Source organism: Chaetodon trifascialis, chromosome 15 (genome assembly GCF_039877785.1).
Source record: "Chaetodon trifascialis isolate fChaTrf1 chromosome 15, fChaTrf1.hap1, whole genome shotgun sequence".
Lineage (NCBI taxonomy): Eukaryota > Metazoa > Chordata > Actinopteri > Chaetodontiformes > Chaetodontidae > Chaetodon > Chaetodon trifascialis.
The window spans coordinates 13,755,963-13,780,430 of NC_092070.1; the positions used below are offsets into that span (position 1 = coordinate 13,755,963).

General features: G+C 45.8%; 3 protein-coding genes across 7 annotated transcripts in view; 1 reads left to right on the forward strand and 2 right to left on the reverse strand.

The window, feature by feature from the left end:
- Positions 1 to 804: 804 nt before the first annotated feature.
- On the reverse strand, positions 805 to 11,649 carry tecpr1b (tectonin beta-propeller repeat containing 1b). Of its 4 annotated transcripts, none has more exons than XM_070980208.1 (26): positions 11,517 to 11,649; positions 11,229 to 11,325; positions 10,130 to 10,361; positions 9,866 to 10,045; positions 9,630 to 9,752; positions 9,422 to 9,544; positions 8,893 to 9,067; positions 8,602 to 8,702; positions 8,417 to 8,518; positions 7,315 to 7,442; positions 6,614 to 7,200; positions 6,302 to 6,420; positions 6,056 to 6,211; positions 5,819 to 5,968; positions 5,566 to 5,723; positions 5,216 to 5,343; positions 4,511 to 4,604; positions 4,332 to 4,428; positions 4,167 to 4,246; positions 4,013 to 4,069; positions 3,762 to 3,936; positions 3,481 to 3,616; positions 3,179 to 3,271; positions 2,981 to 3,087; positions 2,740 to 2,859; positions 805 to 1,889 (listed from the first exon to the last, which is right to left on the reverse strand). In XM_070980208.1, exons 3-26 carry the CDS (start codon positions 10,352 to 10,354, stop codon positions 1,749 to 1,751), a joined length of 3,555 nt encoding a protein of 1,184 aa, XP_070836309.1. In that variant the 5' UTR covers positions 10,355 to 10,361; positions 11,229 to 11,325; positions 11,517 to 11,649; the 3' UTR covers positions 805 to 1,748. The 4 variants fall into 4 exon arrangements, with proteins under 4 accessions (XP_070836309.1, XP_070836306.1, XP_070836307.1 ...); XM_070980205.1 differs by having other exon boundaries at positions 6,302 to 6,480; positions 6,614 to 7,205; positions 7,311 to 7,442; positions 11,517 to 11,632; XM_070980206.1 differs by having other exon boundaries at positions 6,302 to 6,480; positions 11,229 to 11,620.
- A 1,183-nt stretch (positions 11,650 to 12,832) lies between these two features.
- On the forward strand, positions 12,833 to 20,202 carry bri3 (brain protein I3). Its single transcript, XM_070980212.1, has 3 exons — positions 12,833 to 13,607; positions 15,006 to 15,114; positions 18,806 to 20,202. The coding sequence occupies exons 1-3, from the start codon at positions 13,463 to 13,465 to the stop codon at positions 18,936 to 18,938; spliced, it is 387 nt and encodes a 128-aa protein (XP_070836313.1). The 5' UTR covers positions 12,833 to 13,462; the 3' UTR covers positions 18,939 to 20,202.
- Positions 20,203 to 20,330: 128 nt separating this feature from the next.
- LOC139342912 (BAR/IMD domain-containing adapter protein 2-like 1) overlaps positions 20,331 to 24,468 on the reverse strand; it is a 30,202-nt gene continuing 26,064 nt past the window's right edge. For both annotated transcript variants that reach the window (XM_070980210.1, XM_070980211.1), the window contains 2 exons: positions 21,348 to 21,394; positions 20,331 to 21,259 (listed from right to left, as the gene is read on the reverse strand). In XM_070980210.1, the coding sequence (XP_070836311.1) occupies positions 21,187 to 21,259; positions 21,348 to 21,394 (120 nt within the window). In that variant the 3' untranslated portion in view covers positions 20,331 to 21,186. The remainder of the gene's footprint in view (positions 21,260 to 21,347; positions 21,395 to 24,468) is intronic.

Below are 24,468 nucleotides of genomic sequence, written 5' to 3' on the forward strand. Positions count from 1 at the left end.
TGAAGAAGTTGGGACGCTGTGTAAAACGTCAAACATCAACTGAATTTGATACCAGCAACATGTTTCTTCCTCAAAAGGCTCAGTCGTTCACAAGCAAGGATGGAGTGAGGTTCACCACTTTGTGAACACATGATTGTATAAAGAATATTACTACATGAGCTCAGGAACACTTTGTATAACTATCAGTAAACACAGTTCATTTGCAAATATTTGCATTGTTTTTATTTATGTTTTACACAGTGTCCCACCTTTTTTGGAATCGGGTTGTGGTCAGGCTATGTGTAGGGGTCTGGGGTCTTGCCAGTCATCCAGCCAGACAAAGGAATGACCCCTCGCTACAAGAACTAGCTCTCAGGATGTGGAATGCGGACAGGAGTGGGAGGTAGCACCACAATACTGGTGACGAGCTGTGCGCAGGTGAAGGGGTACTCGTGAGGCCACAGGTGAGCTCTGTTTTCCTCTGAAGAAGAAGGTTGTGCATTTGTACTGAACTGCAGCCCAGTGCATCCTGGGATAGGCTCCAGCCCCCAGGATCGATACAAGAACATAAACAAACAGATAAACAGATGCATAAACGCAGCTGCTTAACAGGTACCTGCTCATCAGCTTGATTGGTTTGGAGCTTTCAGCTGCGCCCCGTGGTCTTCCTCAGCGAATGGAACTTGCTCAGGTGTAACAAACATTTGTGTACTTTCCACAGATGTGTGCTCAAAGGTCAAGAACAGGTCACAGTCCATTTAATAAAAGAGAAACTTGTCAGTCAGGTGACACACTGCAGACCGACTGAAATGATGTCAGAGTGTAAAGACTTTTAGACTTTTATTTCACATTTCAATGCCCTTGTAAGATGAATGTCGAGTCATGGTGACATTCGAACCGGCCCCAACAGTCGCGGTCATATCATGGTCATAGCAGTTGCACTATGTGGATGGATATAATACTAACAGGAAGAGCTTTTATTATTGCAGGCAGATAGAGAGGTATCATCTGCTAATGTGGACTGAATTTTCCAGATTTTTCTCTGCAGTTACTTGTGATTTAAAGAGCATTATATTGTCCCGAAGTGTGGAGATCTCCAGTCCTTTTTGAAAAAGCCGCCAATTGTGGGAGCAATTTGGGCGAGAAACACTCCAAACATATAATACATCCAAACAATGGAGAAACGAAATTCAACAAATGCATAATAAATAAACGAATAAATAAATGAAATCACATGCAAATGTATGACAGGCAAAAACAAACAAGATTCTACAAACCCAGACGATTTAGGCTACAGCGGGGTTATGTGTTAGAAGTCAGTTTGATGCCCCAGCCTTAGCCCTTTATCAAAGACCCACCCTCTTAGGTTTTCACAGGATATCGTATAGAAGAATAAAAGCTATTGCTAGATCCCAAAACACCCAGTAGCCAAAGCCTAGAAAGAGCAAACACATGCACTCACTTTTAAATTTTGATCCCACGAGACATCAAGATCCAGCCTTCTTAAATGCTCTTGTGCTCCCTTTTCCTCTTTTGTCGTCACTGCATACCGACACGATTTCTGCCTGAGAAACAAGCCCCAGGGAGTAACATTCATCCATCGATCGAGAGTCAAACCCAACCAAAACATACAGTATAAACTCAGTGGTATGATTGTGCATTCCCTTTGCATGAAGGGATAAGGGCCTGTGGGAACGGTCTGAGACAAATGGGGATCCAGGCACAAACAGGGCCGGGGGCGGAGGAGGTGACGGGTGGGCGGGCGGGTGCTACACACCCACAGCGTTCCCGTTCACTTGTGTCGGAGGGCGCGGGGGGAGCGGGCTGCGCGGGGGTCCAGCGGGAAGAGGATGGGGGGCGCGAGGAGCCTCTGCTGAGTTCCCCCTCACACTGATGTGCTCCCATCCTCCCTGGAGGCAAAACACACAGAAATGACTTTTAAAAATACCTTTTCTTCTGCACAACACGGCTTCACGCACAGATGCTCTCACAATGATCCGCTGACTTACTTGCATGTTACTTAACTTGTGCACTAGAGGGCACTATCACAAATCCACAATACACTGGAAACATGCTTTCAAGTTAGAGCTAAACACATCAGTGAGCTGCACTTCATTCATTATATGTTTCCCAACCTTTTTCCTTATGTGATATATTTTATGTATATCTTATATTATATTCAATGCATAACTACAAATCCAAGATAACTGATAAACTGTACAATTAACCCAAACAGTGAGCGCAATAACTGCAGGAAGTTTGTGTAAAAAGAGCAATTTGGATGAATTTTGAGCAGATTATTTCCTCTGAATTTTGCATCAGAGATGAATTTCCTGATTTTTTAAAAATTTCTAACAATCATACACACTTAAATTCAGTGTTTTCTTCTCCCTGACGTTCAGCCATTGTTCTGTTAGCTCTTTGGCTGTTTTAACTGAGTACTTTTCTGATGCAGGACGAGGTTGTTTAGAGCGAAGGCTCTGTGAATGTAGCTTGTGTTCAGATCTTCACTAGGCCCTTATATCTTCAATAATAATGTAAACTTCAAAAATAACAATTTCATTTAGTTTTCTTCACAGAAATTAATGAAATGCTGGAATAAAGCATACTGTATATCAAAATACAGTTTGCTTATACCCATTAAAATCATCACGATCATCATTTATGATACAAAGTTAACAAAACTGCCTTTCCTTTGTCCTTCCATGTTTTAACTACAATGTGAACTTAAAGAGGTGTACTTAAGGACCACGGACTCACCCCTACGCCATAGTCCCAGGACTGGCCCTTGGGCTGCATGGGTCCCAACCCCAGCCTGTGGCAGACAGCTCCAGGAGTCTCAGCAGGGAAGCCTGGAACTCCATCTGCTATGATCCACACCTGGAGGGAACAACAGCACTGAACCAGTCGTGGTTTATCATCAGATATAATTCACAGTGGGATCCCACAGTGACGCCACATGCTTATATAACTTGTGACTTGACCCTGCAGTAACACTGACCTGGTCCAGCGGTCCCACAGAAACCTTGGTGACGTTGTTAGAGATGAGCTCCCAGGCGGAGCCCTGAGGGTAGCTGGGGGTGAGGCCCTGTCTGTACCACAAGTTACCTATGAAGACAAAAAGCTTTTAAAGATTTCAGTTCATTATCTCCAACTTTGAAGAGCCCTTGGTTGCAATAAAGTAAGAACTGCTTCTCACTGTTTTCATCCACAGCAAAGACAGAGGTCCGTCCAACAGACAGCTGTCTGAGAGTCTGCCGAGGCGGGGACGGGATGTGGTACCAGCATTCTCCTGCAGAGGGACAAGACATCTGGAGGTTTGGCTCTGTTTTGTCTGTTAGTGCCTGGTACAAGTACTCAAACAATAAAGCCCTCATTGCTTTTTAATGCTGCACGCAGGAGGAGAGTTTCACGTTGCTACGTTACAGATTTTATTCAGATTTTCTGTCTTGCAGGTGTGAAACATTACAGCTTTATCTGAGTTTCACATCTTCAACCGACCTGCAGGGTTTTGTGGGGAAACGGACCCTCTGTAGAACACGGCTCCATCCTTGGCGATGGCCCACACCTGGTTGGCTCCGCCGATGGAGATGGACTTAAAGGGCTGGTCTGTGCCCACATGTAGCCAGGAGCTGCCCTGTGGGATCAAACGCACTGGAGTTATCTAAGAGCTACGAATATTCAGTAGATCTAGAAATCTGTCCTGCTGCACTCTCTGCACATCTCTCTGGGTTAAGATCTAAAAATAACCCTCTGAATTTGTTTTTCAGCACTTCTCTCACCGCAGGGTTTTGAGGGCTGACTCCCAGACGACACAGGACATCTCCCTTGTCACTGAGGGCCCAGACTGGGACTTGCTCCATCCTGCTCTGGGCCAGGCATGGCATCAGAGAGATGTCACTCAGAGGGATGGGTGGGACCTGCTGCCATGGACCTCTCAATGTGAGCTTACACTTCCTGTACACAGAAAACATGTTATTATTTTTAGGCTGAACAAAACCACAGAAATGCGTGAGAGTGTTTGTTTGATTACCTCGTCCATCGTCTGCGTCTCACAAAGTCCTTCATGGTTTTGTGGCCGTGAAACGTCCTGCAGTAGAGAGACAAGTCAGATAGATGACACAGCGCTCTTTCTTACGATGCTGATTCTTTTTGAGACAGCGTCCTGAGAAATGAAAGTAACGCACACAGGGAAGTCTGCAGCGTACTGCCAGCCCTCCTTGTCCGTCCCTCCAGGGACGCTGTAGTCCACAGCCCACTCTGACACCTAAAAAACAGCGTGGTGGTGGACAATTAGCTGGCGATGAAAAAAGAAATGAAACGGGTGTGCAGGAGGACTCCATCCCACCTACCCAGGACCACTGAGGGGAAGGCGGGTGCGTGTTGCCTTTGGTGCACTCCTTCAGTCCGCTCTCATCACTCCACATAGGGCGGTCTGTCGGAAGCCCTCTGGAGCCAGAACACAAGACAGCTTTTAACAAAGATCAGGACAAACTACAAAGACTTTACTGCAGGGATAAAATATTCCTACTTGTCTGTATATCCAGTCATGGGGTTCCATCTTTGATTCTCATACACATGAACACTCCTGACATCAGTCTGCTGATGCACCTGAGCTGCATCTCCTGCAGGAAACACGTGATTGAAAATGTAATGCCGGTAAATAAAAAGTTGCACATTTGTGTGCATACGTTATCTCCACAGCTGCAACAGATGGTAGAGGTTTGAACCATGCTCAGCAACTGCACACAAAACTACAAGCTGTTAGCAAGAAGATATGCATGAAATGCATCGATTCTCTCTTAGCGAGTTAATCACTGACATTTGACAGCTCTGAAGCTAATTAATGATTATTTCATTATAGATTACATATAAACTATGGAAGAAGAATTTATAGCATAAAGCAAATACATTTCTTCTTTACTTTATAAATAATAATATTATTGGAGTTGTCACATGTAAATCTTGATTAATTGGTTCAACAGCTGTAATAAATGACAAACTGAGAAAAAAGATCATTTAAAAGGATCCATCAAAAGTTTGTACATATCAGAGGCGGGAGACTTGTGTCACATGTCTTGACTTGCGTCAGACTTGATTTGGGACTTTCTTGAGATCTGCAGGTTAAGACTTGAGACTTGCACATGTGTGACTTAATCCCACTTCTGGTACATATCCATCTTGAGGAGATGATGTGGGGAAACATAAGGCTAGATGTCTACAGGGGCATGTTTACCCGGGGTGGGCTGTTGCCCATTGCGCCCACTGTAGACCCAGGCGGTGCCGTCCCACCCGATGCCCCACACCAGCCCCAGACTGTTAGACTCTACACAGCGCAGGTGACCCGGGACCTGCCGCCAGAACCTGCAGCACCATAAAGCGGAAGCACCCAGCGTTAGCCACATTATTGTTGTCACACACAGTCTGACAGAGCACACTAGCAGCACAAATAATACCCACTTTCAGCAGGCAGGGCAGGATGTTAGCATGTTAGTGAGCTGAATCAAGACAATGTAGCTGATGGAAAACCAGGTGCCAGAAAGAGAGAATGAAAACAGGCTGACTGCTATTCGGTATCAGTCTCACATGAGGTCACAGGACAGTGTGTGTGCAGCTGCCTCCAGGGAGAAGGACGGCTCATGGACCATGATGTCCCCCTTTGAGGTTGTAGACCACAGGGCCTGTCTGGATGGGGGACCTGTGATCCCTCGACACTCGCAGCAACAGTCAGACAGCAGGCCCAGCTACAGACACGGGACAGACACAGAGACAACCGGGAATGTGATCAGCAATGTGCTTTAGCTGGTAAATGTAAAAATGATCTGTGTTTCTGTGTTACCCAGTCATTCATGTCCTTCTCAGTGTGTGCTGCCAGCACCAGAGGCCACCTCTGTTTGGTCCTTTGGGCTGTGTACACAGCAAAGGCATAGTGGCAGTCCCTGAGCACTGGAACCAGCGCCGTCACTTCATTTATGAACACGTGAAGGTGCTGAGCCAAAGAGACAAGAAAATGAACATCAGTCATCATCAGTTTGTGGCACCGTGAGAATTTAACTGACTTCACAGCAAAGCTGACCTTCTTCTCATCATACTGTGTGTAGTAGACAAAGAAGATGCTGTCCTTCCTGCCGTCGGACTTGGTGGACTGCTCCAGAGCAACGCCCACATCCACCCAGCGCTGAGGCTTCCAGTCCCTCCACCAGCGCAGCCCACCTTTACGCACCCACACCGACTGGAGGACGAGACCACATGCACACAGACGTGGAAAATGTGACACGCAGTACACTCACTCATCATTAGAGACAGGAAAAACCAGCCTTACGTTGCTTCTCTCCAGCGGTTTCTTGCTGATCTCCTCTCGGTGTTCCTGCTGCTGCTGCTGCTGCTCGCTCCAGGCTGCTGACTGCACTGGGGTCAGTGACAGGGAGCTGGTGAGAGGACCTGACATAGGGACGTACAAATGAGACAGACAACCACAGAGATGACGCGCACAGTATATCTCTGCACATGTAAAAAAACCAAACACACCACGCACAGTGTACAACAATCAAAAACACAAACACATATAAACTGACAGTCAACTGAATTATCAAATCGGGAACTGAATTGTTATTAAGTCTTAAAATCCACATACCCGTGGGACTGAGCCAGCTGATCTGTGAGCTTACGTCCACGTCGCAGCCTCCACCAGAGATCCAGGTCCACACCGGCCCGTCCTCTTCTCCAACACCCTGAGACGTCTCCAGAGTCCCCAGGGCATAGGTGGCAGCAGCACTGCTGTGGCCCAGCGAGAGCCCTGCCGCCTGGGCACTTCGAGCTGCTTCTGCCCCCTCCAGATCCACGTTCATCCAGGGGATGTCTTGTGCTACAACTTCAGGGGTGGGGAGTATCGGGACAGGGGACAGCTCCTCACCTTCTTCCTGCGGTACCTCTGCGATGGACGTCTGGGGTGTGGAAGTTTTGTCGCGGTCTGAGACCAGGCTGTTGATGAAGCTGTCACTGGCGGGGATGAAGGGTTTGGGGGCATCGTGCTGGGAGGCTGAGGGAGTGTCCTCTGTTTTCAGGGGAGGTGCAGGTGCATCAGCTGCCCCTAAAGGGACCACAGAGGGGGCTGCTGCCTCCAGGACTGGGGTGTCATCAGTGCTGTTTTGTGGGTCAGGAGGACCTAACTCTGAGTCCGAGTCGGTGCAGCTCAGAACTGAGGCCTCCGTCATCTGGCCGCTGAACTCACAATCATTCATGTTACAGCAAACACATGCAGACAGAGACAGAGATATAAACAAGCTGGCTTTGTTACAAGATTCAAGAGGATTCCTCTCGATTACTCACACACACCTGGGTCGAATAACTTCTTTACTGTTGCCCCACTGGGCAGAAACAGGGATCCAGCCGCTCCCACTTGGTTCAGAAGGGGTCACGCCCATTCTGAAATACAGGCCGCGGTCCTCACCAACCGCCCACACCTGAGAGAGACAACAACGCAGAGCAACAAAAGTGAAACACAACGACCACAAGCAGACGCCCACAGAGCTGCTGAAACACGTCATCTTTATTTACCGAGCTATTAAATAAAGTCGCACAGTAGTCGCATGAAGGGAACAGCAGCAAGACAAATAAACTAACAGGATAAATGTGGCAGAATCCTCATAAATGTCAGTTAAATTAAACTTTTCTTCCCTCTTAAAAGATCTAACAGAGGCACTAGAAGGACACAGACAACTGTTACTTTATAAGGCCATATACTGTAACACTGGCGCCTGCCGCCTCACACAAGCCACATCCATAATTACAGCCTTGAAATATGAAATATGGGATACGATGACGACGGCTTGGCCAGCTTCTAATTGGGGAGTCTCCCATATGTCAGGCCAGTAGGGATATAGTCTGCAGATATATAAGGATGGGCCTGAGGTGCTACTGCTGGGACATTGGCTGGAACAGACGGTTGTACTCATGTTACAGGGCAGCGGTGGGGTAGGACTAGACGCTGGAGGTAGAGGGGCTGGCAGAGGTGGGGGGGGGGCAGGGGTGAGAGACAGAAGGGGAGGAGGTGTGAGATGTGGGTTTGCAGTGCTAGCAAAGTCCTCAGCAGTGAGATACAGAGCGAAGACTTTCTGCCCCTGACCCCAGCCCTGATCTGGCTTGTCTTGAAACCAGATCCAAAGTTGAGGGTAAAGTGAATCTGTCAGAGGGGAAGCAACTAGGCCACAGAGGCTGGCTGGGCTGGAAACAGGCTACAGTAAAGGTTTAAAAAGGCTGGCGTGCTAATGTTAATTATAATCTTAATGACAAAATTTCATTGGGAAAACATCTAGCATATCTTGACATGTTGTTTTTTTTCTGTCTAGCGTGTTTAAATGTGGTGTCATGAGAGTTTCATGTGTATAAAAGTGCTCTCGTCAGAAAGGTGTGATCGTGCCACCAGAAATCTTTTAACCTGGTCATTGAGTCCGACATCCACCATCATCATCTCCCCTCCGATGCTGATCCAGCCGGAGCCACAGGGGTTGTGGGAGTTCACACCCCGTCTGAACCACACCTTGAAACAGACACAGACGTGTTAAAGCCACATTGAACAGCTGCTATTCAGAGTCTGCACATGTGTGAGGAATATTGATTCACCTTATAGTCTTTAGTGACCACCCAGACCACACTGACCCCAACAGCCACATGAAGCGCTTCCACCTCCTTTCCTGGTGATTCCAACTCGACCCACGATGTCCCTGATGAAAGAGGAAAATGCTGCCACCATTACTGTGGTAGTTTCAGGTATGTTTTATAACACTTAAACCATTATATTTGAGCATTTTTTCGAAATAAGTATTGCTGCTGTTAATCTTTACAAGACCAGAAGAAGAGACGCAACCAGAAAATCATTTTTTGTGGGAAATGTGGACTACGATGAATGCTGACCAGTCGGGCTGTCCAGGCTGAGGCCAGTACGGACCAGCAGGTTCCCATCCCAGACTAAAGCCCACAGCAGGTCTCCGGGGCCTGCAGATAACTGAGCCACCTCCTTGGGCACTTCTACTTCCTCCCAGTTGGAGCCCTCTGGGACCCGAGGGTGGATGCCCTCCCTGAACCACACCTGCAGGGTAAAGATGAGGTCATATGATTGGACCGGGCGGGCTATGCCCCACAGCTTGAACGATGCACCCATAATGACGATATTGTTTCAAGTGTAATTTAGGCTGTGCTCTAAAAAGCACGAACAGGATTCCATTGGTTCAAGAGGGAATTATATGAAGTCATGCCGCCCTCTGCTGGCTAAAACAGGAACCATACATACAGCAGGATAGCAGCCTGTTGCTACAGCTTATGTTCAACAGTGTGTTTGCTTTTACTTTTTTGACCGATGTAATTATTTTTTAATAAACCTAAAGGTTGCAGATCCTCAAAATCACAGCATATAACTGTCATTAAGTTGGTCCAGCAGACTCACCTGTCCTTGTTGGGACACGCCCCACAGGTAGGGATACCTTCCAGACTGGTCACTCATCTCCCATCCACCACAGCTTATGTCACAGAGCGGCAGCGGGGGCTTCCTGGGACTGTCCAGGGGGATCTGCAGGGAGACTTTGACTTGAATCTTCAGTCAGACCTGTGCTCAACTTAAACAGACATAAAATATAACGAGAGAGAGTCCAAACCTTTGCCCAGGTGCCTTGTGCTATGTATCTCCTGTAGCGGATCCACCGCCTGCGACGAACACAAGAGTTCCACTTCTTGTCTGGGGAGAAGTTGGCCGGGAAATCGACTGCATACTCCCAGCCCTGAAGGGCATCGTAAGACATTTTATATTTCATTCATTAAAATCAGGAAGACAGCAAACAAGAGAAAAGCCATAGAAATAAATTCAAAGGACTGTGCGTGTGTTGTTTCTTACCCCAGTCTGGCTGGGGTCTCCACAGCTCTGATCCACATACCAGTCCCCCTCCCACTCCCAGCTGCGGGAAGGCAGCTCAAAGCTGTGAAGCGGTTGAGGATTCATCCCGGTCACGTCACTCCACGGCCAGCGGTCGGTGGGCAGCAGTGTGTCAGTGAAGCTGTCCACTGGGTTCCACCTCTGGAAACACACACATACAAACTTCAGCACTGTCGTCATACAGCATCCACACTGTAAGCGTAAAGACGTGCAGCCCGGGCCGACCTGGTTCTCATAGGTCTCCTCCCGGTAGCGGATGGGGGTCTCACTGGGCATCATGTTGAGGTAGACGTGGTGGTCACAGCCGATGCCCCAGCAGCGCCCCTTCCCCGCAGTCACACGCTTCAGCTCCAGCAGCATGTCGTCCGCACGCTCCCACCGCTGGCCAGCTGTGGACAGGCTGTACACCCTGCCATACACGTCCACGGCCCACAGCAGCGTGATGGGCATGATGGCCCTGAACAGAGACAGCAAGACAGCACTCGTCCTTCCAAGCTGTCTGGTGTTTACTTTACGACTCTGTCTATTTCAGCATTATTGATATCCAGAAGAGGCCATGAGTAAAGGCTACATTAGCATTTAGAGTCATCCTTGAAAAGTTATTTTCCCACTCTGGTAGTGATGAGATGTGGCATATCATACACTTTGTTGTATTTTATTGTTTTATTCTAATGTAAATTAAATATTTTGTCTGTGTGCAGCATGGAGGGGGTGACAACTGCATTTGTGCAATCTTGTATTGGATAATGACAATGAGCTGAACCTTGATATTGTCAGAATTCAGTGGTTAAAATTGAATTCAAAATCTTTATTGTTATAATTCTGCAATTGACAGAATTGTCAACTGTATTCTGAAGCTTTTTTTCTTGGGCTTCTTACTTTTTCCTCAAAAGCGTCATGAGATTAACTTCAGACATTGTTTTTCCGCAACTGACCACGAAAAAGTAATGGCACTGGCGTTTTAATTTGAAATATCTGACCGGAAGTCTCCCTTTTCTTCTGGCTGGTCAGCTTGACACTTGCTTTATCGACTGATACTAATCCGCTACGATATTGACTGTCACTGTGCCGAGCTATTCATTCAAGAAGGCCTCTATTCTGCTCACTTCAAACAATAAGAACAATTAATAATTAACTTTATTCTCAAATTCAAATATACGGAAATAGTGTAAAGACAGACAAATAGCCTGGAGTGAATGTATCACATTACACAGTTTTTCTAAGACTACAATCTCCTAGAATAATCTTAACGTCCCTGCCAGCCTGCAGTGGAGCTCCAGCAAATCCACCATCAAAAACACAGTGGGCTCAAACAGCAGCCTACCTGAATACTGGTATCCGATCCGCGGTTGTCAAGGGAAAATCAACAGAGGTGTCATCATGACATCGAGTGCACCAGCCGACACCTGCCGAGGCCCACGCTGGGACACGTCCAACATGTTAAAACCCCACGTTAAACAGCAGCAGAAGGAGCGAAAGCATGCGATGCAGCGCAATGACACACGCAGCTGATATGGATGCCGCAAAGTCGGCTATAAGCTGTTTACATCTCCGGGGAGCAGGCGGCGGTCAGACGGCCCGCAGAGGTCTCACACACATGGCGGCTACTTACGTGCGAGGCTCTGTCATGAGCTGCAGCCCTGCGGAGGGACGGCGGAGTCATCCGTGCACATTCCCACAGAGCGACTCAATTCACATTCTGGACCAGAGGAATCTGTCCAACTCCCGAGTCCACAACAGGAAATGGACGAAGCGCTGCTCCGATTGGTTCAAACTATGCAGGAGTGCGGGACCTCGTCCTCCTATTGGCCGAACACAGGAGCCCTCTGCTGTTTTTTTTCCTCTTTTTCCGACGGCCGCAGCTGATTGACGCGCATATTTCAATAATTTATTCAGCGCCAAATGAATTATTAAAGCGCAAGGTTTGGTTTTACGTGTTAGGCTACAGTATATTTAATGCAGGGGGAAAAGTCTGAGGCACTGAGGTCTGTGTGCACAACACAAAGGCAAGACAACTCTGCCTTTCAGGGTGAACTCTCTCACGCCCCGGGGGTCCAGGGTTCAGCACCTTGGACAGGGGTGTAGACCAGGGTCCACCTGAGGCTGAAGACCAGGGTGCTGTAGATGCTGGATGGTCTGCAATGTTGAGTCTGCAGGTTTGCATTAGAGCCACTACTTTATAGGCAGTTTAGTCCAGGGGTGGTCCAAGCTTGGGGTGGAGCCCCCTGCAAGAGGTCACAAGATAAATCTGAGGGGTCAACTTGTATTCAGGATTTTTGTGCGATCATTTGACCTCTTTGGGCCTCAAAGAGTTATTTAAGCCTTTGGCTGAACCCACAATGCTGTCAGTGTACTTACAGACAGGTAAAAAAAAGGTATAAATATATTTATATTTGTATATATTTATACATACAGTGTGTATATATACATATGAGACTGTTGTAAATTGTAAAAAGAGGACCGTGCAGAATGCAAACAGTGCTGGAATAAATATCAAATGATTCATCCAACAGGTGACTTTACATAACTTGTTATACTTTAGATACTACTTATAATAAAACTTCAATTTTCACCCAACAAATATTGTGGAGTAGAAGTGATAAGTACCTCTAAATTATCCAGTACCAGTACAATACTTCGTGTTTTCCAGCAGTTTGAAAGTGTAACAGGATTACAGTGTTTGATATCTCCACATTAAACGTAGTTTTTGTGTTTCATTTTAACATCTAATCGTGATCTGGTGCCTCCTTGTGAATCTAAAACATCTAAACATGCGGCCTCTTTAACGTCGCTGATGCTTCAACCTGCAAAAGCCTGCAGCCTTCACTAACTCTGAGGATGTGAAGTCAACATTATGCAACGTTACGGGTGGCCCACTCACGATCAGGACCACAATTACATAAATGGACACACGCGCGCGCGCGCTCAGACTGTGACATGAGGAGCCGCGTGGACCCACAGGGACTGCAGTGTTCAGGCCGTCGTCGCGATCAGCTGGCATGAAGCTGGCGGCTCTGCAGTGCTCTGCATGCAGCAGTCGCTCTCCGGCTTTTATTTCATGAGCTGCAGCTTTAAGAAGCCTTCGGGTGCGCAGAGGCGCTACAGCAGCTCATCACATGACTCTTCTCTTGTGACAAACCAGACAGAAAGGAAAAGCCTTTCTGACTTCCAGCCGAGTTCCCCAGACGCTGCGATGACACATTACTGTTGTTTTGGTACCAAAGGACCAACTGCACGGAGGGAAATGGAGTTAAGTTAACCATTAGCAGACTGACTCGGCCCATTCCCGTCTTCAAAGAGGACGTTTGGTAAAGATTTGAGGTTGTTGCGCCGACGGGGACAAAGTTGGCGCATGGAGAGGGACGAAGTTTCATTTTGGCGCAGCGTCTTTTCTTTGTTTTCTTTGTTTTTGTCGCCACTGCGCGTCAGCCAGCGTCACACGGCTTTCCCGGCAGCGCAAGACAAGCAGCCGGAGTTCAGTTTTTGAGCCTTTCTGTCGCCCAGTTGAACTTAAGGACAGAGAAGCGGACAAGTTGAGGACGCGTCACGTCGGCTGAGATGGTGGACAGCAAACCTCTTCTTCAGGACAGACCTCCCGCCTACAACGCCGTCCCCGGGGCTTATGAGTACGGGCCGCAGCAGCACAGCTATGGGGCCATCCCCCCGCCGGCCCCGCCGCCCTACCCGTACCCCGACGGCCAAGGCAAGTACCCCCGCTAATGCCCCACATGTTTACCAGAAACCACCCCGAGGAGGACGGGAAGCCTGGACTGACTTGTGTCCGCTTCCGCCTTCGTTTAGAGACCACAGGTCGCTTCGTTTCGGCTCTGGGGGCGTCAGTAAGTCAAAGGGCAGATTTTGAAGCACCGTGTTTGAGACTTGAAGTTGCAAATATCGTGAAAAAGTGACGAGTTTGGTTTTTCAGGTGAGCCAGACTGGCGCATGCGCACTGAGGCATTGCGATATGTTCAGGGTGACCATTTTTTTTTAATTTATTTTTTGTACAATTGGACAATCGGCGCTTTTTTTTAAGGTTATGCGCCATGAGTGCTCGGCAAACCATGAATTATTGTAAAGTTTATACTCTGATAATCTTTTTCAGACACGTCAGTGTTTCTACAGGAAGAGACAGAATGTGAAATATGTCAATGATGGAGGTTTGGCTCTGCAGGGAGCTGCTGTAATACTACTGCCTTATGTGAAGGAGCAGGTTATCATCCGGCTGATTGAATAAGAGCTGAGCAACAAGGAAGTTATGCACTTAGCCTAAAATGGAGTCTCATTTCTTGCAGTTGCATGTCATTTCCTGTTTGCTCAACCACGTGGTTCAGGTCCTGTCTGTAGATGAAAGCGGCCTGTGGCTGCAGCTCAAAGGCATTCTTGTTAAAACCGTGTAGGTGCATGTTGAGCTTCTCTTGCAGGGAGGCATCCTGATCAGACCAAAGGTAGCTGGTAAACATTTCTGAGAAGTGTGGTTATGGTATCAAAGTTCACTGTGTCACACAAACATCACTGCAGGTGTACAGAGGTGGTGGAAAAGAATCAATACGGCCTGAAGGCGAGATGAACCCTCACAGTCTCTCCAGTCAGCCCTCGTTTTATCATAACCTGTTCTTTCACTTCATCCAGCCAGCTTTTATTTCTCTCGACATGATCGTGCGATGTGTCTTTTGAAGGCTCTGAGCTGTGTTTGTCGCTGAAAAGCGTGACTGATCATTGAACCTTCCTTGTGACTAATTAATCACATGCTAACCCCATAAATTAAGCTATCCTGACCGCACACGCAGAGGACATTTTCACATAGATCGCAGCTCTCCGGGAAGTGACATTTTCTCATTGGGACTCATTTTCATAGCAGCAGATGGCTTTCAGATGACTTCATAAAGGACTGTTCAAATGGCAAACACCAACTTTCACAACCTGTGGTGTCACTTCCTGTAAACATGTTGGTGCTTAAAGAACTTTGTCACCTCGTGTTTTGTTAAAGTAAACTCCAGTACTGCGTGCAGGCTCACATACATGCAAACACAGTAGGGTCATCTGTGTATTATGTATGTACAGTATGTATAACATGCATGCCATCTCCCTCTGTTCACCACAGGATACCCATCAGCCCAGATGGGCCCTGCAGTAGCCCAGCAGCCCTATGCTGGTACTTACACCATCATCCAACCCTCTGTAGTGGTGGTGGGAGGCTGCCCTGCCTGCAGGTGAGGACACACACACACACACACACACACACACACACACACACACACACACACACACACACATATATATGCACATATAGTCATGTAATGTCCTTTTGGGGACATTACATAGACTTGCATTTAATTTCCTGCAACCATAAGTCTTCACTCTACAAGTCAATCAGTTACATTATGGGGACTTTGTCCTCATAAGGAAGGCAAGTTCCCACAATGTAAGTATCTCACACACACACACGCACACACACACGCATTGGAGTGTATATTATTTGTATATTGTATATTTGTATATTACAGTAGATATCAGAGGGCCTTTATGGTCACATGATTTCTTACATACATCAGAACACTGAAAACATTTATAGTTTCTGAGCAAATAAGAGATGAGGTGCTGTGTCCACTGATGACAGTGAGGCCTTTTCTAGATTGGCATGCGTCCTCGCTCGCTGCAAGCAAGCCTGTTTCCCTTCGAGGCTAAAACCATCACTTTCTGTCTGCGTGTCTTTATTTGTGTTCCTGTCCTTCTGCGTCCGAGCGTGTTTTCGCCGTCCCCTGCACGTTCGTTGTCAGGTCCGCAGTGTGACCTAATGTCAAGCGGACGTGACTTTCCATTTCAGAAGATGTTTTTTTTTTTTTTTTTGTTGTTGGTTTCACTGTGCTTGAGTCAACATCCTGTCAGTCAGATGTTCTGCAGCCTCAAACATGTGACGGGGCCGGTCAGGCCACACGGGGCCCAAGGTTGCCGCATGACACCATTCACAGGAACAGCAAATGGAAATCAGATTCCCTCCTTCATCTGAATAATGACATGACATGATCTATTCCAAGAACTTCAGGAGCCTGGTTGAGGAGCTTTTAATTTCACGGCAGTGCAGCGGGTTCGTTTGTATTGTCACAAGGCGAATGAAAACCGCACAAGCGCACTTCTGTTTGTTTTATTTAAGCTGAAGTGGTTATTCATGTACGTGCTTCGTGATCATCATGACTTGCAGTCTTTGAAACACTCTACTGTGAAATCATACATTTCCAAAAAAGGGGAACACCTCAGCCTTTAAATTAAGTTGATGGACTGCACTTACTAATTAGCTAAGCCTGCAGTGAGGGCCTCAGTATTTTCTATGACTAAGTAAAAATCCCAAACTTAAAGAATATCACTGACACATCTGTCTTTTAATTTTCTGGCTGTTAAAGCTATGCTATGCAGTAATTGTTAGTTACGCTCTGTAAACAGTTTTTGGTGCTGTGTCGGCCATTTTTGTAGCTTCCTCCTGGATGTGTGCTGCTAATGGTCTGGCGCCTGGTCACAACCTGTTTTATTAGTCCCGACAGTACCTCACATGCACATGTTATTGGCTGGGGGCTACACACCCACTGCTCACAGGCTGCAGCACCAGAAATGTCCAGAATACAGTAAAATAAGAAGAAAATCCTGGCAGAGGGCAGAAAAATACACCGCCACACACTTCTAGTGGGTCATAAGTGATGATTGAGAGGGATTACTTTGCTATAATTCTATACATTTTGGGCAGCACTGCTTTAAATGAATGTATTTAATTACACTGGCAAGGTGTTGAGAGTCCACTACAGTTTTAGTCAGCGTTTGCATCATGGCCATGTTTCCCTCTGTCAGTGAAAGCCGCTGTTTCTGGCACCGGTGCACGAGCAAGTTGTGCAAATACAAACACTTCTGATGCAGCTCAGCAGCACATGGTGTGATGTGGTGTCATGGCAGACTGAACTCTTACAATACCGTGAAAGCAAGCCTCGCTTTAGGAGCAGGAACAGCTCTGATCACCAGTTCATCCCCATGGCAGAATCTAGTATTATCAGGGTCATTAAGGCTTATTTATCCAGTTTGTTTCTGTTCACTTTCAGCCCTAAAACATCCACAGCTACGCAACACTAATAGCATTAGCAGTAAATGCTTTCCAAAGTAGCTTTTCATTTCCCCTTGCTCCTCCTTCTCGAGGCCACGCTGGTTGTCAGCGTGGTGTGGTCATGAGACCACGGTCAGCAATTTGTTGACTGTGACTGTGGATTAAAGCTGCTGTGAGCCGCGGCCTTCAAGACTCCCCCTTCATAACAAGCTGCTTCATATTCTGAACAAAACCCTCTTTAGATTGTACTTTCTTTTGTCTAAAGATCCCTCAGCCTTAATAAAACTAACAAGTACAGTGAGCTCCGCTGCCTTTACATCGTGTACACAGAAATATGAAAGGCATTGTAAAAGGCTGGATGTTTTTTAGATGGTGAAAACAGACTTTTACCATGGGAGCCTTCAGCAGATTCCAGGGCAAAATCTGACTGGTTTCAGATGTTTAATGATTTTCTGTCTTTCTCTCTCTGGTCTTTACAGTGAGGCTATGATAGTGCTCTATGGGGGAAGAAGCAAAAATGGGCTGAAGGAAAACAGCACGTCTCTAAAGAACTTTCAAAGTGAACTTTTTGTTCTTTTAGAACAAGGTCAGACTTAAGCCAAGCAATGGGTTCTTGACGGCTGTTTAAGGTGAAATGTCCGGACATGACTCAGACTGGAGATAATAACTGTCATAATGTCATGACCTTTGACACTGGTCAGACCTCAGCCACTTTGGAAGATGCTCCTAGCAGTCATGACCTGCAGGAGTGAGTTTAGTAATTGTTTTGTGTCTCTTTTTGGTCATTTAGCGTCTTTGTTGTTTGTGTCTGTTTGTGTTTATTTAACATCTTTATTGTTTGTTTGTGTCTGTATGTGTTCAGCATCTTTGTTGTTTGTTTGTGTCTGTATGTGTTTATTTAGCATGTGTTGTTTGTTTGTTTGTTTGTTTGTTTCTGTCTGTCTGTCTGTCTGTCTGTCTGTCTGTCTGTGTTTATTTAGCATCTTTGTTGTTTGTTTCTTTCTGTCTGTCTGTCTGTCTGTCTGTCTGTCTGTGTTTATTTAGCATCTTTGTTGTTTGTTTCTGTCTGTCTGTCTGTCTGTCTGTCTGTCTGTCTGTCTGTCTGTCTGTCTGTCTGTCTGTCTGTGTTTATTTAGCATCTTTGTTGTTTGTTTCTGTCTGTCTGTCTGTCTGTCTGTCTGTCTGTCTGTCTGTCTGTCTGTCTGTCTGTGTTTATTTAGCATCTTTGTTGTTTGATTGTGTCTCTTTGTGGTTATTTAACATCTCTATGTTTGTTTGTGTCTGTTTGTGTTTATTTAGCATCTTTGTTGTTTGATTGTGTCTCTTTGTGGTTATTTAACATCTTTGTTGTTGACCTGTATATGTGTACTGTAGTTCTGTGTCCCTTTTGTGGTCATTCAGCATCTCTTTGGTATTGTTTTTTTGTGTGTGTGTCTGTGGTTATTTTGCATCTCTTTGTGGTTGTTTCACTTTCCAACAAAAAGCTTCAACAGTCACCTCATACAGAGGTTCTGTTCCAGGTTCCCGGGGCCCAAACCCTGTAGGCCTGTTCAGTATCCAGCCAGAGAAACATTTGTTTGACTGTTTTACAATCCGCTTCAGTATTTCTGATTGGTCTGTGCACCTTCCTCATGGTTTCTGGTGTGTGTGTGTGTGTGTGTGTGTGTGTGTGTGTGTGTGTGTGTGTGTGTGTGTGTGTGTGTGTGTGTGTGTGTGTGTGTGTGTGTGTGTGTGTGTGTGTGTGTGTGTGTGTGTGTGTGTGTGTGTGTGTGTGTGTGTGTGTGTGTGTGTGTGTGTGTGTGTGTGTGTGTTTGCAGAGTTGGTGTCCTGGAGGATGACTTCACTTGCCTCGGTATCCTGTGTGCCATCTTCTTCTTCCCCCTGGGGCTCCTCTTCTGCTTCGCACTGCGTCAGAGAAGGTGTCCCAACTGTGGCGCCACCTTCGGCTAGAGGGACCAAACCGCAGCTCGTGCACCTGCTTGTGCTCCTGTGCATGCACACACACGCGCACACACACACACGCATAATCCAGCATTCTTGTGTCTTTTACTTTGTTATCCTTTCCTAATATTGCACATATTGCTGTCGCCATTATGTTATGTACAACAGATGATCAAGATGATATTACCATGAATTATGATGTGAGTTTTTATTAGAGGCACGTGTAGAAATCAGTTTTCATCTGCTAGTTGAGGATATATTCTAGCATATGTAAGTGTTGTCAGTGCCTTCACCACATGCTGAGTGATCATCAGAGATTCCACCAGTCACGATTTCTTCTGTAGATTTAGTTATCGGAGGATCTGAGCAGATTCCTTTTGTTCCGATAAGCTGGAATTAACCGAGGCACGCATAGATTTCGTGCCTGCCTTTTTCTTTTTTTCCTTTGTTGTTATTGCCTTTGCTGGCACACTGCAGACACGTTTGTTTGTTTTTTTTGGTTACCATTGTGCTTATGACATTGTACTTACCACGGCTTCCATGTAGATCACTGATGTATCTTTTTCCGGACATGCAAACCTTCTTTTGGCGCAGCGTGTCACATGGAATAACACGTACATGTTAAAAAAAAGGAGGTGTTAAGATCCTTGGACGTGAACTGTCCCGGCTGGAACAATGGACTTGCCTCAGACAGAAAGCCTGCGCCATTTTGTCTGTTTTTGTTGATATTATTTCTTGGGGCCATATTTGCACTGACCGTTTGTTTGATGATTCTTCTGCTGGGTTGTGCTTTTCCAGGGCCAATGCAGACCTCAGGTACATACAATCTGAAATGCCCTCGACTTTACAACCTCAATCACTGTTTGACATCGGACTTCTAAGAGGACTCTTTATGTCAAAGTCAGACTCCTTTAATGTGTGGAGTACCACTTCCAGGAAGCATGCTGAGAGCCGTCGCTGAAGGAGAGCTCTCAATAATGTGTATAATCTCTGGATTTTTATCTTAGTACTCTACTCTGTGACAAGTCACCCTGCCCCATTCCTCCCAACCAGACAATCAATCGAGAATGTCTATGTCTATCTGCAGTATCTCCATGTCTACGTCTTCCATTACAGCAAGATGTTATATAACTGTCCATGGCAGAAGCGAAAGATAAAACTGTGTGGGAGGGATGAAAAAAAAATCTTGCTTTAGAAAACACACTACGCACGCTCTTATGATTGAGCTTCTTACTTTTTATATATGAGTTACTGTAATTAAAAATGAATGCTACTTACTTGCCTGATTTTTCATCTTTTGCAAATACAGGAACATTTTTCCCCGTAACAACCCTGAAATCTACTTTTTATACATGATGATGAACGTTCCAGCTGAGCGTGACGACAAAGTAAACAGCAAGCTGAAGAAATAAGTCTTTATTTTTCTTACAGCACATACTTTTATGGGTGTAATGTGGGCCAAAGAGTGAAACAGGAGTACACGCTGTGGTCTTCAAATGCCGTGTAATGATTAAACTGTCATGTGAGGATGAGGCGATTGTCACGACTCATGTTCACAATCTGAAGAATGCAACAGGTACATGATATTTTACAGTAGGTATGTATACATTAAGGCAGAAGTCCTGTCCACGATCGTCTAGCTCTACAAAAAGTTAAGTTAGATGGCAAAGGACAATATTTATATCATCTGATGTACAAATGTATCTACAGGATGGACTTAAAGAACACTTGTGTGCCTTTTTGGATGCATCTCTCCTCATTTTAGTATCGACGCTGAGGTGCAACATTTTGGTAGGGAGGTCCCCTACAGTACATTCTTTTACTGTCCTATGGCAACAGAAAAGATTTCTAACAGTCATTTGGACGATGAGCAAGCGACATCAACGATACAAATACATCGCAGTATTTGCTTTGACCATTTTTATTCATCCGTTTGTCAAGTGCGGGTAAGACTGTGGTCATTTAAATATCGCCACCACAAACAGAGGGACAAAAACAGACATGGGAAATATATATATCTTAAATATATGAGCATCTGTTCTGGAAAATAAAATGGTCCTAAAATACTTCCGTATGAGTGATTGCAGCGATGAGAGGATCCCAGATCCCAGATTTCCCTCAGCACTGACCAGGTTCTGTCTGGTTCCACCCAGACCAGGAGGACAGTAAAGGCAGGTCAGAGCTGCGCATCCCGGGGTGACACAGGAAGTTCGAGAAGGGGTTGTGGGAATGAAGCGTGTGTGGAAACTTGGATAGATCAGATGACCGGAGCAGAGCGGTCGTTGGTGACGGTTGGACGTAGCCTGACTGTGGCAAATGGGTTCCCTCCCCTGTGGAAAAATGCAGCAGAGATGAGTGATGAGTGTGTCTGAGCGAGAGGAAGGCAGATCATCTCGTTCATGCTCTTGTGTGACTTACGCAAGGTAAGCAGGCGGAGGTCTGGAGACGCCATTAGGCTGGACTGTCTGTGGGGGAAACACAGATTGACTATGACACAATTTGTTGCACAGTACATAACTGTGACACACGACACAGAATGAGTACCCCAGTCACACCCAGATGCATTTACATTAGACACACACACACACACACACACACACACACACACACACACACACACACACACACACACACACACACACACACACACACACACACACACACACACACACACACACACACACACACACACACTAGGCTGCTGAGGGATTGGACACACTGGATGAATGGATTGGTGGGGGAAAGCCAGCGTGCTGTCTCATATCATGGGACAGTGTGTGGAATCTGGATCTTCTGGAAATTCAAGTAAAGTTCTCATAATGAGTCTCAGTTAGTGACGTGATGTGAAATGCGCAGCCATTTTTTTAACAGTTAAACAACTTTAAAAGGCCAATAAATGGTCTCCCTTTTTTCTCTCTTTTCAGATTTAAGCCTAATATAGACAAATACAGCAATTACACCCTAAAATCTATCCTCAATTAAATTACCAATGGAAAGATAAAAGACCATCTGGCATACAGGCACAAAGACACGCAATCACATCAGCTGAGTGTGGAGTTTCCTCTTCTACCGGCGCTAGAAAAAATATCCGTCTTCCTTTGAAAAACATCAGAAGAAATGCACTTACTGTCTGTGTTTGGACTGTTTTACTGCCCAACTTCAATAAAACTCGAGTTAATCGTAGTCAAAAGTGTAATAGTGTCTCATTCAGGGAGCCCTGAATGACTAAATTAGGGAGTGATTTTTGGACAGTCGCTGCTTTTTAAAGTGTTTTTTTTTTTAGCACAAGTGTGGAAGATCGATTGTTGATCTGGGCACAGTCATCCATGCATCAACCTGCAGTACTGCAGATATTCCACTAGAGGTCAGAAGTGTATAGAGTGACAGATGAGTCTTGGCCCAGTCCTCATTGTGACCACTGGTATTTCCCACAGGACCTATACAGTTTCACATCTGTCCTCCTCCTACAGATGTTTGGATTACAAATCACGTAGCAACAGCTGTGGCTGGAAAAAAAAAGCACACGAACAGTTCTAATGTGTTCTTCAAACAGCATTCAGTGTCTCTCTTCTTCTGATTGCAGTTTAATATGTGCTTGTTCAGTCAACGTGCTGATTCACAGCTCAGACAGGGAACCAAGCTGGTTTTCACTTCTGTCTGTTGTGCCCTTTAACTTGATCAGCGGATGATCGGCACTCACAAGTATTTTCTCTTTCATTCACACCGACACGCAGCCTGCAGGTCCAAACCGTCTCTGCCCCTTTAACTTACTCTGTAGATCTCAATCTCCCACATCTCTTTCTCTTTCGGTCACTCTCCATCCTCTAAGCATATTCATTCCTGTGAGTTGTTATCTTTTCCTCAACACAAAGCACCAAACCAGTGAGGGTGCATTTTTTTCTCATGGTGACAGTGCATTCCAGGGTAAGCCCTCCTCCCCCGGCCCTCCTGTTTGCTCTGCCCCTCCTCCCCTCCCTTCACCTTTCCCTCTCTGGAACAACCTGTAACACTGAAAAAAGGCTTTGCTGATGACACCAAAAAGTGAAAATATGGATGTATTTGGAAACAGTAGTAGGACATTACAGGTGTTCTGCTTTTGGCTTAATGTCTACATCGATTTAGAGCACAGGCAGAATTATCATCTAATAAAAAAAGCAAAAAGAAAACCATAAGAAGAAAATCACAAAAATTGCTGCAGCACACTGACAATAATGTTTGTTAATGTTGCAGCCACAAGTCGCTAACTAACCCAACACACAACCTCTGCCACCCACTCACACCCTGAGCTGAACATAAACCAGAATATTATAGTCTACTGTAGCATTGGAGAACTTTTTCCCACACAGAAGTCTATTCTGGGAGCTATGTGTGCGTGTGTGCGTGTGTGTGTGTGTGTGTGTGTGTGTGTGTGTGTGTGTGTGTGTGTGTGTGTGTTAAGAGCAGATTTAAAGCCGGGGTTTGTGAGTCACTCAGAATGAATGGAGGATAGACTCCCCTGGAAGTGACCCTTCTTTATGCTGTAAATAGAGGGAGGGACAAAGAGAGGTATGCATTTAATGAGGAGTGTGTCGGGGTGGAGATAAACAAATGATGACGACAGAAACTGGAAGAATGAGGAGAGCAACAAAGAGGGAAGGTGGGTATCAGGTTCACCCTGAGTGGAATTCCACCATGACGCCAAGTCACACACACACAAAAAGCATGGTAATCACTGGCTCTGCTACTGTATGTCTGCCTGTGGCCCAAATGACTGGTAAATAATGAATACTGTAAAGGCAAGAAAGAGAAAAGTATCTCCATTTACCATCTAACCACTGAACCTCTAACTGGGTCAAACATCAAAACCCACCAGAATAGCCAGACTGGCTGTGTGTGTGTGTGTGTGTGTGTGTGTGTGTGTGTGTAGCCTAAGTTATATGCACAACTTAGGCTACTTTTGGGGACACATATGCAGCGTACCCAGTAGGAAAACAGCTGGTTTTTGGGTCAGTGGTTAAGGTTTGGGTAAATCTCCAGGAAACTATGTAATTTCCATAAAGTAACCTCAGTAAGTTTGTGTGTGTGAGTGTGTGTGTGTGTGTGAGTGAGTGTGTGTCTCTTTGATGCCTTCCATGTATACAGTAAGGTTGCAAAGCTGCAACAGGTAAGGGATAACGCCTGATGAGGTGATGAGAAATGACATTATTTCCTGATTATGGACACCTGCACCTTATATCACGGTCACTCGACAAAGACAAAAAAAAATGAGACCATTAATATATATTTTCATGCGTTTTGCAATCAAAATCAAAAGTTTTCCACGAGTCATAACTCAGTTTCCATGGTAACACCTGAGGGTTGACTAATACCTGGAACGAACATTAGCGTCCCATAAAGCTCTTATGCAAAGGAAACACTGGTCAGGAGAAACCTCAGATACGACTTGGCAACAGGAGATATTTCTACTCTGCTCGGCTCACAACCCCTCAGTTCAGCTGTGACGTGTGAGTGAGTTCAGAGGGGCAGTCGACTTCCTGCAGATTGTGTGTTGCAGTGTCCA